Source organism: Neomonachus schauinslandi, chromosome 1 (genome assembly GCF_002201575.2).
Source record: "Neomonachus schauinslandi chromosome 1, ASM220157v2, whole genome shotgun sequence".
NCBI classification, from domain to species: Eukaryota; Metazoa; Chordata; class Mammalia; order Carnivora; family Phocidae; genus Neomonachus; species Neomonachus schauinslandi.
In genome coordinates, this window is record NC_058403.1 from 78,243,977 (window position 1) to 78,257,903 (window position 13,927).

The 13,927-nt window shown below is 49.2% G+C and overlaps 1 protein-coding gene across 7 annotated transcripts in view; it reads right to left on the reverse strand.

The window, feature by feature from the left end:
• Positions 1 to 868: 868 nt before the first annotated feature.
• ST6GAL1 (ST6 beta-galactoside alpha-2,6-sialyltransferase 1) overlaps positions 869 to 13,927 on the reverse strand; it is a 118,231-nt gene continuing 105,172 nt past the window's right edge. For all 7 annotated transcript variants that reach the window (XM_021692413.1, XM_021692418.1, XM_021692412.1 and 4 more), the window contains 3 exons: positions 7,617 to 7,715; positions 6,322 to 6,496; positions 869 to 3,827 (listed from right to left, as the gene is read on the reverse strand). In XM_021692413.1, coding sequence (XP_021548088.1) covers positions 3,586 to 3,827; positions 6,322 to 6,496; positions 7,617 to 7,715 — 516 coding nt within the window. In that variant the 3' untranslated portion in view covers positions 869 to 3,585. The remainder of the gene's footprint in view (positions 3,828 to 6,321; positions 6,497 to 7,616; positions 7,716 to 13,927) is intronic.

Here is a 13,927-nt window from a genome sequence, read left to right on the forward strand (position 1 = left end):
CTTGAGAAAGATAGGGGGCGGGTGGAGGGAGAGGGAGAGAATCTTAAGCAGACTCTGTGCTGAGCATGCGTGCAGAGCCTGATGTGGGGCTCGATCCCACAACCCTGAGATGATGACTAGAGCCGAAATCAAGAGTCAGATACTTAACCAACTGAGCCGCTCAAGCGTCCCACATCGTTGTCTTATTTTAAGAAATTGTGCAGCCACCCCAACCTTCAGCCACCACCACCCTGACCAGTCAGCAGCCAGAAACATCCAGGCAGACCCTCCACTTATGACTCACTGAAAGGTCAGGTGACGGGTAGCATTTTTTAGCAGTGAGTTATTTTTTGATTAAGGTATGTGCATAGTTTTTGTAGACACCATGCTATCGCACACTTAAATAGACTACAGTGTAGTGTAGTGTGGTGTAGGGGGACATATTCAAGCCATAATGGGAGGTACGCAGTTTACAGAGAAAAGGAATTCTCCTTTCTCTCCTATTCCTGCCTCTCGGGATTTTTATCCAAATATTTGGCTGTTCCCTTGGGACATCATTCCCTTAAGGGTTTTAGGCTTTTGGAAACCAAGGTAAAGACCTTCCTTCCATTCTGCTTTCTGCCCTACTGCATCCTTTCCCTGAGGTGTTGGACAAACAACTTAGTCCTTTGAATCTAAGCAAGAGCAAAAGGAAGAAAAACTAATCAGTCGGTCAATATCTCAAAGATGCTACCTGCCACAAAAGTGACCATTCTTCTTCCTGGAGTACTGAGGAGAAGCTAGCAGGGGAGGATTCGTGGCTTTGGGATTCCAGTTGTATCTTCCTTGGAGATAAAAGTTGAGAAGCAACAGTCATTCCCTTAGCAAGTAAGAAGAGAGGGAGCAGCTTTTTAAAAACACATTTATTTTAAAATTTTACATCATCTTTGGGTAATTCAGAATTCAATTAGGCATGTTTCAGACACTTCTGAGATCGAGGTCTCCAAACCAAGGTGAATAGCTTATGTGATTGAAGGATTGGGGGATCTCATGATACGGGATGAAGGGATGGCTACTGACAAAGACACAGCCCCCTTGGGACGGGGACTTTCCCGTAGTACTCAATCACCATTTTTAAATTATCTGTTGCAAATATAAAACATCTCACCAGACCAACAATAATACCTCTGTCTTATTTGCATTTTACTAGTTTCCATATAGAGAGAACACAGAATTAAAGTTCTGTAGACCCAGAACCACACTTAAGTTAATCTGATCCCTTACATTAATAATAACAATTAAAAGCTAGCATCTACCCAGTGTAGTTTCAGTGTCCACACCAATGCCTATCTCCTGCTGGTGGAATGCCGCCTTCCTCTCAATGCGTGTGATTCAAAGATTGCAATGAGTGTGTCAAACCAGAACCTAAAGCAAGCTGGGAATTCATGGGCCCAGATCGGTGGAAAAGATTCCCTCCATACAGCAGGAAGCAGCCCAAGTGCTTGGCCCATTCCCAAGCAGAAAGGCCAGAGGCTGCAAGGAGTTGGGGGGGAAGAGGGGGAGGAGGACGAGGAGGAGGGACACTTTTGCATCTGCACCCTCCATTGCCTCGGATGATTTCCTGGGTGTTCCAGGCAGGGTAGTTGTTGTCTCCCAGTAGGATAGTTAATTCCCTGATGACAGGACCCCCTCTCTGGCCTCCCTCAAAGCAAGATCCTGCCCAGGTGTGAGCTTGGAGCAGGTCCTTAGTAAAGGGAGGAAGGCAGGGAGCGAGGGAGGGGAGGAAGGAGAGAGAAGGAGGAAGGAAACCACCACGTACTGAGCACCTGCTATGGGCCAAGTACAGAACCAGGACAGGTGTAACCCTTACAACAGCCCTGTGAGGTAGGCTCATCACCCCCATTTTACAGATGTGGAAACAGAGTCTCAGGAAAATTCGCTCATGGCGGCATGGCTAGTATATAGGGGAACATCAGCCCTCCCCAGGACTCCTGCTACTGCCTATATGAGCCAAGGGTTTGGCAGCACATGAGCACTCCAGCTCCCAGATGACTGGTCTAGAGCTCAAGCTTAAGAGGCCCTTGAGCACATGGGTCTAGGAGCCCTGGCTCTACCGCATTATTTTGTGACCTTGAGTGAGTCCTTTACCTTCTCCTCACCAGGGGCCAGACCAGTCCAATGTGGTTCTCCACTGGAGAAGGTGGGGTAGCAAAACTACCCAGGAAGCATGTTTGTACACCACAGGGGAAGGGCCTCTGTCTGGAGACTCTGATATTGCACCCTTGCTGGAGGGGTGGAGGGCATGGCCGTCTGATAAACCTTGTGAGAATCAGTTATGATCTCTAAGGTTCTGACTTCTGAGAGCAACTTTAAATTCTAGGGAACCACATCCCCACTCCCTGAGAGACATTCCGCAAAAGGCCCATGAAGGTGAAAGAAATCATCGGATCAGGATACTTTTAAAGTACAAAATGCTTAAAAGTAATTTGAAAGAGGGAAAAAATCTACTGCCTTAAAGGGGAAAACAAGATGGCAGCTAGGAGGGGGTGGGGCGGGCATTAACAGGGAAGCAGTGGACAAGGTGTGCAAACCCAGCTGCAGCCAAGGGTCCGGCCAGGCTGAGCATGGACAAATCTGGTTTTTGGCATCTGGCTTGCCAGGTGTCTGCCATGGGGCTGCGCTCAGACAGGGGAAGTGGTTTCCTCAGAAAATAATGAGCCTCGAAGTTCAGGCAGACCTTAGAGAATAAATATGGGCAATAAAGGCAGAAAGGAAAACACAATTCAGATGACTCAAACATCTGCTTGACATGTTTCTCCAGTCCTCTAAAATCTCCGCAGCCCAGCTCAGCGAAGCCCTCTCTGACCCATAGACACAGCAAATATGTGGCCCCTCCGAGCGTGCAAGCCCACAGCACGGCAAGTCGGCCTCTCCACCAACCCCCCACCCACCCCTGCCGGCTGTGAACTGAGCACACTGAATCCTCCATCTCTCTCCCACTGAACTGTGAGCAACCAGAGGATGGAGACCGCGCCCTTCTGTGGCTCTCTTCTCCATATGGAGAGTATGTGGGTTCATCAAGACCCTTTGCGCATAAGGACCCGCCAAACCAGCTAGAGTGATTGGAATGCCACATCTCCCAGGGGCATGGACCTTGGGACCAACTTTGTTCTGGAGGAATCGAGCATGTTTCCTATGCCCCGTACCACTTACTGGCTCCCCAGAGCCACCCTATATGTGGGCACAATCATAATTTGGGAGAATTTCTTCCACACATGAAATCAGTGTCTAGGTGCAGATTTCGAGCAATAGAGAGTACTGGTTTGTGAGAATAACATCATTCTGATGAGGAAAACAGCCCAGCTTTGGCAGCCCTGGTGGGAAAGGTGCATGGAAAGAATGCTAGGTGTGTGTGTATGTGTGTGTGGCTGGAGGCTTTGGGTTCGCACACCTCTGCAACTACGAGGCAGGCTGGACCTGGCTGGACCTGGCTGCTTGCTGTTGGGACTTCTGCAGCCTGAGGCTTTTGTTGACAGAAGGCCCACCGTGCAGGCTGGATTGTTCAGGAACGTGATCTGCCCAGACTTGGTGGAGAAGGGCTAGGGGGCCTGACCAGGGAGCCCATGTTCAGCAGCGAATTCTCCGGAAGCCAGGCAGTGTAGCTTTTCCCAGCAGGTAAATGTCCTCGTCTGTGCCCTGGTTGAGGTGCTTCACCAGATTCTTCTCAAAGAGGAGTGGGTGGTAGGCGCCCATTGTGCAGGCACTGTCGAAGAACTTCTGGTAGTAGTAGCACACGTCGGTCTTGCGCTTGGATGGGAGGAACTCGTAAATATCCACCTGGTCACATAGCGTCATCATGATGATGATACCTGAAGAGGAGAGAAGAGGTAAGTTCTCCGGACAACCCACCCCCGCACCCTGAAGTTCAGCCCCATGAGTCCAGCAGCTCAGGAACCCAAATCTGGGGAGAGGTCTATCTGGAGTTTCTATTTATTACTGTGATTCCCAATCTGAGCCCGGCCAGTAAGCCAGTCCAGCAGGCTGTTCCTCGGGGTGCAGGGCTGCTGAGCCCTATGCACCTGTGAACCCCCAGCACCTAGGTCAGGGGCTGGTGCGTGGCGGCTTCTCTCTAAACACTAGAGGCCTGAAGTGGTCCATCCATCGGTCACTGGGTTTATCAGTGTGAATAAGCTAAATGAAGAGAGAGGACAAGATAACTGAGGAGACAGTACCATCACATGTACATAGTACTTTCTAGCACTTTTATATCCTGCAGGAGCCTTGCAGATGGCGCTGACTGGGAGTTGTTGTTTCTTACAGTGCTTAGGAGAAACAGTGTGGGCAGGGAGACTGTCCTTCCCTCAGCTGGGAGGGGGGCGCTCAGCGGGAGGAGCCTGCCTGCTCTGTGTTGATGGGCTCTGCTAGTTCTGGCAGGAGACGGAGCGGAGGCGGTGAGACCAGGTTGGTGTTCTCAGGGAGGCGGCACAGAACTCTGTGCTGGAGACATGACCCTAACAAGAGGCAGGAGACTCCTGCGATACCCACACCTGTCCCCACCTGGCTCAAGCACCTCAAGCAGGATATGTCCCTCTCTGGGCCTCAGGTTCTCCATCTGCCCCAAGGGGCGATCCACCCACTCCTCCTACCACCCAGGCTGTTGCTGGGATACAATCAGATCATGGCTCTCAGACCCTTTCTGACAACCATAAATATAGGGAAAGTTGAGGATGAAGCAGTCCTCAGTAAGAGCTAAAACTGTAAACTGCTAGCAGCAACTTTGTTCCAGAGGAATCGGATATGGGAGGGGCCCTCTCTGGCTGCCCGGGTCCAGTGGGGGAGAAAAGACACCTCTGCAACTCAACTGCTGAAGGCACGACAGAAGTGGCTTCTAGAAATTTCAGGAGGGAGCACTTCCTATGGGAGAGGCCTCAAGTAAACCTCCTGGTGGCACTGGTGTGGGGCCCGGCAGGGGCCGTGGCCATGAGGGATGGGCGAGGGGAGGGCTGGTGGGGAGGGGACAGTGGGGTGGTGGGAAAGTGTTCCCCAGGATGCTTTTCCAACTATTCCTGCTCCAAAGGGCTCCTGGAAGAGCCCCGAATGCACACATACAAAAGCTGAAGAAAAAGGTACGAAGACTTGCTACTGAGATGGCCCCCATCCCTTTCTCTACGGAGTGCCCCTGACAGTAAACACTCCCTTGTTCATGCACTCAGGGGGCAGTTACCACAGGGCTAGCCTGTGCCCCACCCAGAAGATTGAACTAAGAGACTCTGAACAATAGAGAACGGAGTGTTGCAGGAGGGGAGGCGGGTGGGGGATGGGCTAGATGCGGGGTGGGCATTAAGGAGGGCACTTGTTGTGATGAGCCCTGGGTGTTGGTATGTAAGTGATGAATCACCAAATTCTACTCCTGACACCAATAGTATACCATATATTAACTAACTAGAATTTAAATAAAAATTTGAAAAAATATATAAAATTTAAAAAGAAAGAAGAAGAAAAATGCATCAAACTCAGTCCCCATCCTGAGGGAGTTTGCATCCCAGGAGGAGGGAGCTTCCCTTCCATGTGTTCAAGAAGAAAGTCTGAAGCCAGCATTCAGGACCCTCCGGACTCAGACCCCAGCCCAACTACACCAGCTCCCTCAGCTCCATTCATGACCCTCAAACCCAGGAAAGCTTTGCCACTCATTCTTCTCTCAGGGCCAGGACTAGGGTACTCACTGGGTTCAAAAGATTTTTGAAATTTTGAATAAAGTATTATTGATTCTTGCTTTGTCCTCAGATGCCAGTATGGCTCAGCATAACATTATCACTGATCCTGTATTTACTTAAAATTTTGATACTTCATGCAGGATAAGATCTTGCATTAATTGTGGTTTTTAAAAGATATTGTATTAATATTATTTAGCTTGTTACTGAAGTTTTTGGTGTCCCCTTAAATGGTACACCTGAGGCAAGTGCCTCCCTTGCCTCATCTTCCAAATCCCAGCCCTGCTCTTCCTGTTTTCCTGCCCCCTCCCCAAGCCAAATCTGCCCCTCACCCAGGCCTGGCCCAATGCCACTCCTCTACTGAGCTCTCTGACAGCACCCCAAAAGGGGTGCTCTCTCCTGGCACAACCGGGTGGTGGCTCCCTCCTGGCTTCGGACACCTGACTGAACTCCCCCACCAAACACCCTAAAGGAGAAGGAGTCTATCTTATTGATCTCTGGATCTTAGCTAGAACTTGGCACAGCGTAGAAATGCAGCAAAAACCTGGCAATTGTTTGGTGAACAAAGGAATGAATGAATGAATGAAAGCCCATTCTCTAATCTCTTCTAGAAACAAACACGAGAGAGGTCTTTCCCCAGATACGGACTCACCAAGCATCCCAGAGGATGGGGGGTTGGGCTGAATCTCCTCTGGGGAGACTTCTTGAATGATGTCCCACAGCTGCCAAGGCATCTGGGGCCTGAGGATGTAAAAGGGCTGGTCGGGATGCAGCTTGCGGTAGCTCTTATAATTCTCGAAGAAGCTGTAGTCGGGGCTCTGGTACCACTGAAAGAGAAGGAAATGGTCTTCTCAAGGAGAGGGAGGTGCCTTGGAGCCCCTTCCTCGGAGCAGATTCCAGACTTCTCCACGTCACTGCTCTCACTTGCTAGCAGAGGGGACCCAGCACGTGGCCTATGCTCACAGGGAATTTTGAGCTTGGTGACCCTGGCACAGCTTCAGACTTCAGGATCGTGGACTCTGGGAATGCTATCAGAGCTCAAAGGGGCCCTTGGCATCTAATCCCACCTCTCATTTTTAAAGGGCTGAAACCTGGGGCACAGCTTGCCACATCTGTGGGCTGGGAGCCCCTGTTCTGCGCCAGGCACACTTGAGTTCTAAGTGAACTGTTCTACAACTGTGGAGGCTGAGGTGGCGAGGGCGCCAGCGATCACCAGAGCCCGTCAGCTCCTGGTGGGTCTGACTTCAGAAGCCGGCGTCCCCAGGGCAGTGCGCTCCATCCTTCGGCCCTGCCGCCAGGCTCCTGAGGCACTGCGGCGCCTCCAGGGAGAGGCTGGCTGACATGCATGACAAACAGCAAGAGCGCCATTCTGGAGAGGGCGCGGAGCAAGCAGGCCTGAGACTCCCGTCCCCTTCCTGAAAGAGAGCCCTCCACTTAGTAGACCAAATCCTGGGACAGGCGACTTCCCCTCTCCACATTCTAGTCTTCTCACTTCTAAAAGGGCAAGGGCCATGCCTCTATCTACTTCCCTATGTTGTTATGAGTGAAATGAGAAGAATTCTGGAAGCCGGAAGTAGGTCAAGCATGATGATTCTGTCCTAGGAATGAGTAAGCACTGTCTATTCCTGCTGATCTGCCTCAGAAATAACTGTATGAGATGGACACAACCCCACCCCAGGCGGTGAGAAATCCAGCCACTGTTACTTCTGCCCCAGACCATCATTAGGAGAGAAAAACATGGCCCTGCGGGGCAGAGCACAGAGGGCGCTGGTATCAGACAGGAATACTTCTGCGCTGCTAGTCTGGATGAAGTGTGTTCCCTCAAACGGAAAGAGCCAGTGCTCAGGGGTGGCCCAGGTCGGCCATGACGTTCAAAACCCAGGAACTCGGGAACGTCCATAGGCAAACAGAAGACTCGTTCCCTATTTCCCGTGGACACCCACTTACCTTTGGGATATCTGAATGGTAAACAGATGGGTCCCACACAATTAGGATTCCCTCGTTGTACAGACTGTCTTTGAGGAAGCGCCCCTCAGTGGTGACCAGCTGCAGGAAGAAACAGACAAACTGTCACCCGGATGTTGACATGTAAACATTCTTCATGGAGTAATAACTGACAGGTGGCAAGTACCACCCGGGGCACTTCATTTCAGTGATCCATGAGATCAGCTGTCAGATGTTCACCTTAAAAAGCACATGTTGCCCAGGGGGAGACTGAGAGAAATAAATGACGGAAACGAAATCAAGAACTGCCTGAAAATAAAAGCAAGAATCACAATAATTGCTCCCCACCTCGACCCCTCACCATCACGAGGTGGAGACGTAATCAGTATCACTGTAATAATATCTCAAGAATGACTAGGTACATCCCAGAGAGCAGCAACTTGCCATGAGCCTCTGAGCTACCCTGTCCCCTCACGCCTCCTCCAAAGGCAGGAAGGCCCTGGAAGCCTGAACAATATAATCTCACTTTCTCAGGATATCTTTGAGACATGAACTATTAGCAGTGAGCCCACCTTAGCTGGGGATCATGTGGTTGTACTGGGTGCTAAGGAGTCCCCAGGGAGTCACAGAGTGCCCGTGTGAGTATGGCCATGAGGTGAGTGAGGTAAACCTTTCTGTTTACCTCAACACATGGCCATCTAAAATAAAGATTCCCTGAAATAAAAATTTCCCAGCCTCTCTTACAGCTAAGCCTGGCCACATGATAAAATTCTGGCCAAGGGTGTGTGAGCAAGTGTGACTTCCAGGAAGTGTCCTTAGAGGCAGAGTCATGCCTTTCCTTGTTCATTCCTCCCTCCCGCTGGCTGAAAGTGGATGTGATGGCTGGAGCTGGAGCAGTCATCTTGGACCATGAAGTTGAAGTCACATGATTGAATGGCAAATGCACAAAGTAGTAGGAGCCCCGGATTCCTGACACACTGGAACACCATAGCAGCTCAGGAATGTCCACCCTTGGACTTCTTTTACACGAGATAGAAATACATTTTTATCTTGTTAACCTTGTGTTGAGGGGTGGGCAGAGTGTTGCTGTCACTAACAGCCGAACCTAATTCTACTTAGTACTGTGAGGAGCTTGTCTGGGAATTTCAGGTTGTCCAATGCAGCTAGGGTACAGAGGGAGAGCTAGAAGGTGTTAGAAAAATATAGGCAGGGGCCATGTCAGGGAGCTTAGAGTTTTTTCAGTAGATTATGGGACCAGTGACCGCTTTTAAGTGAGAAGAATATAAACTGACCAGAGTTCTGGAATGTCTCGAGTTTGAGAGAAAGGGAGGCCAGGTAGAAGTTGCCGTTGCAGCCTAAGAAATGATGGAGAAGGAACGAAGACCAGGAGCTCCCACTGTCAGCTGTAGACCTGCAGACTCACTGGGTGTTGAGAGGGAAGCAAAGGGGCTTAAAGGTGACTCCTAGACCTCAGGCCATTTCCTAAAATGAGAATGTGGAAAGAAAAGCAACTGGCATGTGCCTGTGGTGGTGAGGTGGGGATCTGAAGTTCAAGGTTGAGACAACTGGCCTCAAGGCCCACAGCTGAGGGGCCACAGGATCGAGGAGCATCTTCGGATGTTAAGTGCGATCCTCTATCTGTGAGCAGCATTGTAACCCCCGGCACAGGCATTCTGTGCTGCAGTCCAAAGAAAGAGTGGGCATCCCGGCAGATGGGGCTTTGCAGGACAGACACGATTGAACTGGGGACAGGGAGGCCCAGGGAGCAGCGCGCACCCTTCTGAGACAGAATTCTACAACTACGTTCCCTATTCCCACCCCACTCCATGCCCCTCAAAGCAGCTGGTATATTGAGAGTCTGAGTCTTTTCTTGAGCCATGCTTCTTTCTCCGCGGAGTACCGATGCCGGGCAATGTTTGCGCACTTGAGAGAATTAGAGATAACTGGAATTTTTCAAACGTCTCCTGCTCCTCTCCAGTCATCTGCTTAGTATAGAAGAAGGAGGCCAGCGGCAGCAAGCTCTGCTAAGGCTTTCCCAGCATCTGTGGCTTCACAGGCCTCAGAAATTCCAAGAGAGCTGCTCAAAAGTCTTCTCCTTTCCGACAACGAAGAACAACAATGATAGCAACAGATGCAATCTGATGATGTTTATTCCAAGCCAGGTACGTTCATACATTATCTCAGCTCATCTCCACAACCGCCCCAGGAGGGAATTATGAATATGCTCGTCTTATAAATAAGGCAATAAACTCAGAGATGCTAATAAACTCACCCAAGCCATACAGCTAGTAAGCAGGGGGTCTGAACTGGAGCCCTTCTGTCTGACTCCAGAGTCCGCACTTCTGACCTACATCATGCACTGCCTCCCACAAAGCGGGTAGGGTGGGTCAGCCGTGGGTCTCGGGAGGAGATGCCAAAGAAAGCGGTTGATGAGGGAGACAGACATGTCATGAGAATGTTGCTTCTTGTCTGAGTCGTACCAAGTCACGGCTGGAAGATCCTCGAGGGGCTGGACCCAAGTCTGTCATTTTCAGATGGGTAAACTGAGGTCCATAGAGAAGAGAGACTTGTCCCAGGCTTCCAAGTGAGCTTGGGACAGAGCCAGAACCAGAGTCTAGAGGTTGGCTCCTCCCCAGTGTTCTTTGTTTCCCCCCAGGGCTGTAGTCAGAAACCACGAGACATTTGAATAAGTGAGCACCCTAGCGGGGCCTGGGTCACCCTCGGTTCTCACCATACACGGTGGGGAAGTGGCTGTTCACTCGAGCTACTTGATGAAGCAAATGACAAAGCATGAAACTGAGAAGAGGTAAAGGCAAGGGCTAGTTTATCCCAAGGAGGAAAAGAAAGTGACCGCAGCCGGGACCTGTGCGGGGACAGGGGAGAAGCTAGCAAGCACCCCTTGAGCTTAAATGGACACAGCTCTGAACTTTCCAGACTCATTGTGGTGGCCCTTACGTGAGATGTAAAGATTTCCTCAAACACAAGAGAGCCTCAAAACTGCTTGGGGAAGTGTGGCAGTGCTCTGCGTCTGACTCACTCTGTGGCCTTAGGAGGGTTGCTTCCCCTCTCCAGGCTAATGTGCCTTATTTATAGGACAGGACCGCCCTGGAAGGCCCAGCCTGGGTGGCCAGCCATGCCTGGACAGCATCTCCGTCTGCCATTTTCCCCAACTGCAGCACTAGGCACTGGGGAGAGATCAAGGTCTTCTCAAATGCCCCTGTACTTAACCTCGTGCAGAGTCTTACCTGAGATCAGGTCAGATCCCAGGAGCCTCATCATGCGGAAAGTCGGTCATTGCCACAGCACCTGAGCCCCAAGGAACACCTGCCAGGAAAAGGCTACACCAGGGAGATGGGGTGGTGCTGTTATATAAACCTGTTTATAAAGTCATCTCTCCAGTCACAAAGCAAGAAATGCTCACAGCAAAAAGAAAAGACAAGAATATACACATCTGTATATATATATATATATAAGAATAAGAAAACAACCATCAATCATTGCATTTGTCAGATATTGCCTGTATGAATATGTTGGTCTTTTTTCTTCCTAAATCTTTTTTCCCTCACAATTATGGGCTGAACTGTGTCCCCTTACCCCCTACCAAAATTCCTATGTTGAAACCCTAACCCCTATGTGACTATATTGGAGATAGGGCCTTCAGGGAGATAATTAAGGTTAAATGAGGTCACAAGGATGGGTCCCTAATATGATAAGATTGCTATCTTTATAATAAAAGGAAGAGACACCAAAGATCTCTCTCTCCACATGTGCACGGGGGAAAGGCCATGTGAAGATGTAGAGAGAAGGTGGCCATCCACAGGCCAGGAAGAGAGCCCTTATCAGAAACCAACCTTGATGGCACCTTGATCTTGTACCTCTGGCCTCCAGAATTGTGAGAAAATAAATCTCTGTTGTATAAGCCACCCCATCTGTGGTATTTTGTTATGGCAGGCGTAGGAAACTAATATACCCCGTGTGTGTGTTTGTGTGTGTAGATACTGGTAACTGTAGAGTCTAGACTTAGTTGCTTTGTTAAACTCACACAACAAGTCTATGTCTTCTCATTTATCCCTCACAATATTCCCCAGGCCCGAACAGGGCATGAAAAGGAAGCTCTAAGAAGTTACCGAACGGGCCCAGGATCACACAGCGAGGAAGGGACAGAGCTAGGATACAAATCAAGGCCTTTCTGATCTCTTCCCACTGTACCAGACAACTTTCATTCAAAACAGTAAGGGATGACAAAAGAGTCTGTGTTCTAGTGCCAGATTTTGCCAGAGTTCCAAGGCTAGTTAGTGCTATAGGAAGACAAACAAGAGGTGGTCGAGGTCCTGAGTAGATATGAAAAATGAAGTCCGGACCACGGTAAAGCGGACCTGGACAGGATGCAGGTGCTCTAACAGAGAGAAGGGCACCTCAAGTGGAAGGCCACCACAAACCCCAAATCAGAGGGGCCTGTAATTCTACCTGGCATTCTAGGAAGTCATCAAAAGAACCATGAAGTGTAAGAAGAAGTAATGTTGGAAACTGCTTAAATGTCCAAGCAGAAGAGGTTACGAGAATAAGCTACTGAAACTTAGCTACCAAGGAGTACTATGCAGCTATGACAAAGAAGGAGGAAGATCTCTACGAGCTGATAGGGAGTGATTTCGAGAAGATACTGGGGGAAAACAGTACAAAAGAGTAGATAGAGCCCACTGCACTACATTCTGTGTGAGAAACAAGGGGAATTGAGAAAGCATATGTACATCTATGTATCTTGACCAACACAAACACAGAAGGACAAATCAGAACACAGTGCAGGTGGCTACCTACCAAGGGTGGCGATGGAACCGCGTGGCAGGAATTTAGGGGGGGGTTAACACTTCTCTGGGTATGCCTTTCTGGATAGTTTTGAATTTGGGGAACATGTTAATATTCTGCATAATTTAAAAAGAAGGAAAAGAAAACCCGAAAACTGAAACAAAATGGATACAACTGAATTTCAAATGAATTCAACAATCTCAGTGGAGAGAAACAGAAGGACGAATCCAGGTAACTTCGGGATACATTATGTGACCACATAACCTCAGTCTCGGGCAGGGTGTGGGGGAAAACTGCAAACCCAGCCTGAACTCTCTCTGGTGGGCTTGCTGTATGGAGAGATGTGCAAAGCAATTTCAAACTGTCTTAGGGGCGTTACCAATGAGAGCAAATAAATAAACGGGTGAAGGTGTTAGAAGCAGGATTCTCACTGTGAGAGAAGGGGGAATGCAAATACAGAATGCGGAAGGCAAGGGATACCTGATGTGGACAGAATGAACCCGGTCGGGGCCTGTCATTTCTAAAACAGGCATACCGGCATGTATACGCACGTGTCTATGCACGCCCGCAGGCGTATATACGTATATAGTAAGTGCATGAATGTGCGGGTATGTGTACCGTGTGTGTACAGGTATACACATGAGTATATACGTGCTCCATTTCCTAGCTCTCCCTACTCTAAGGGCCAAGAAGCAAAGATACCTCGGTAGGCATGAACCACCTAGCACCCAGAGCTTGGTTTCTAATATCGACTTTTACTTAAAAGAGCCAAGACTCCTTGGAAAAAATGACATATGCCAGAGCTAAGGTAGGTTAGTATGAGGAAATGTATGTATACACAGTGTTCTGGATCAGAGACAGACTTCTTATTTAATACTTTACAGTAGGTAATGAATGTGCTAGTCCCTCTTTGCCCAAGCTCCAAAATCCATAAAACTTTCCTCGATACCTCAGTGCTCCTGCAAAAAGCCCTGGACTCCTACTGAACTCTTCATATACCATCAGAATAAACTCTGTAGCTATTTGTCTAGTTAATTGCTCTGCTCTGGTTCAAAACCTAATAAAACTTCTCTTATCTCCCCAAGAAGCCAAACGGTTATAGCCCAGATGACATCTCAAGGTTAATATAGAGATATGCTAAGAGGCCAGGAAGGCTGGAGCAGGAGGAAAGAAGCCCGGGAACTGACAGACATCCCTAGTTTCACATCTGAGTGTGTTTATATTCTAAAGGGCTGGAGTAAGAAGGGGGCCCTTTTAGAAGGGGTAGAGGACAGCCACCTCCTGCCTTTATAAGTGGTGTGTGTGTCACAGCGGGGCGGGGGGAGACACTTTCTGTCCCTTCCCTATGGGGTATCTGGCTAGGCATGTAGGATAATTGATCTGGCTCTCAGGGCATTGCCCTGGGAGGAGGAGCTTGGGCAAAGAGGGACTAGCACATTCATTATCTACTGTAAAGTATTAAATAAGAAATCTGTCTCTGATCCAGAACACTGTGTATTCATACATTCGGA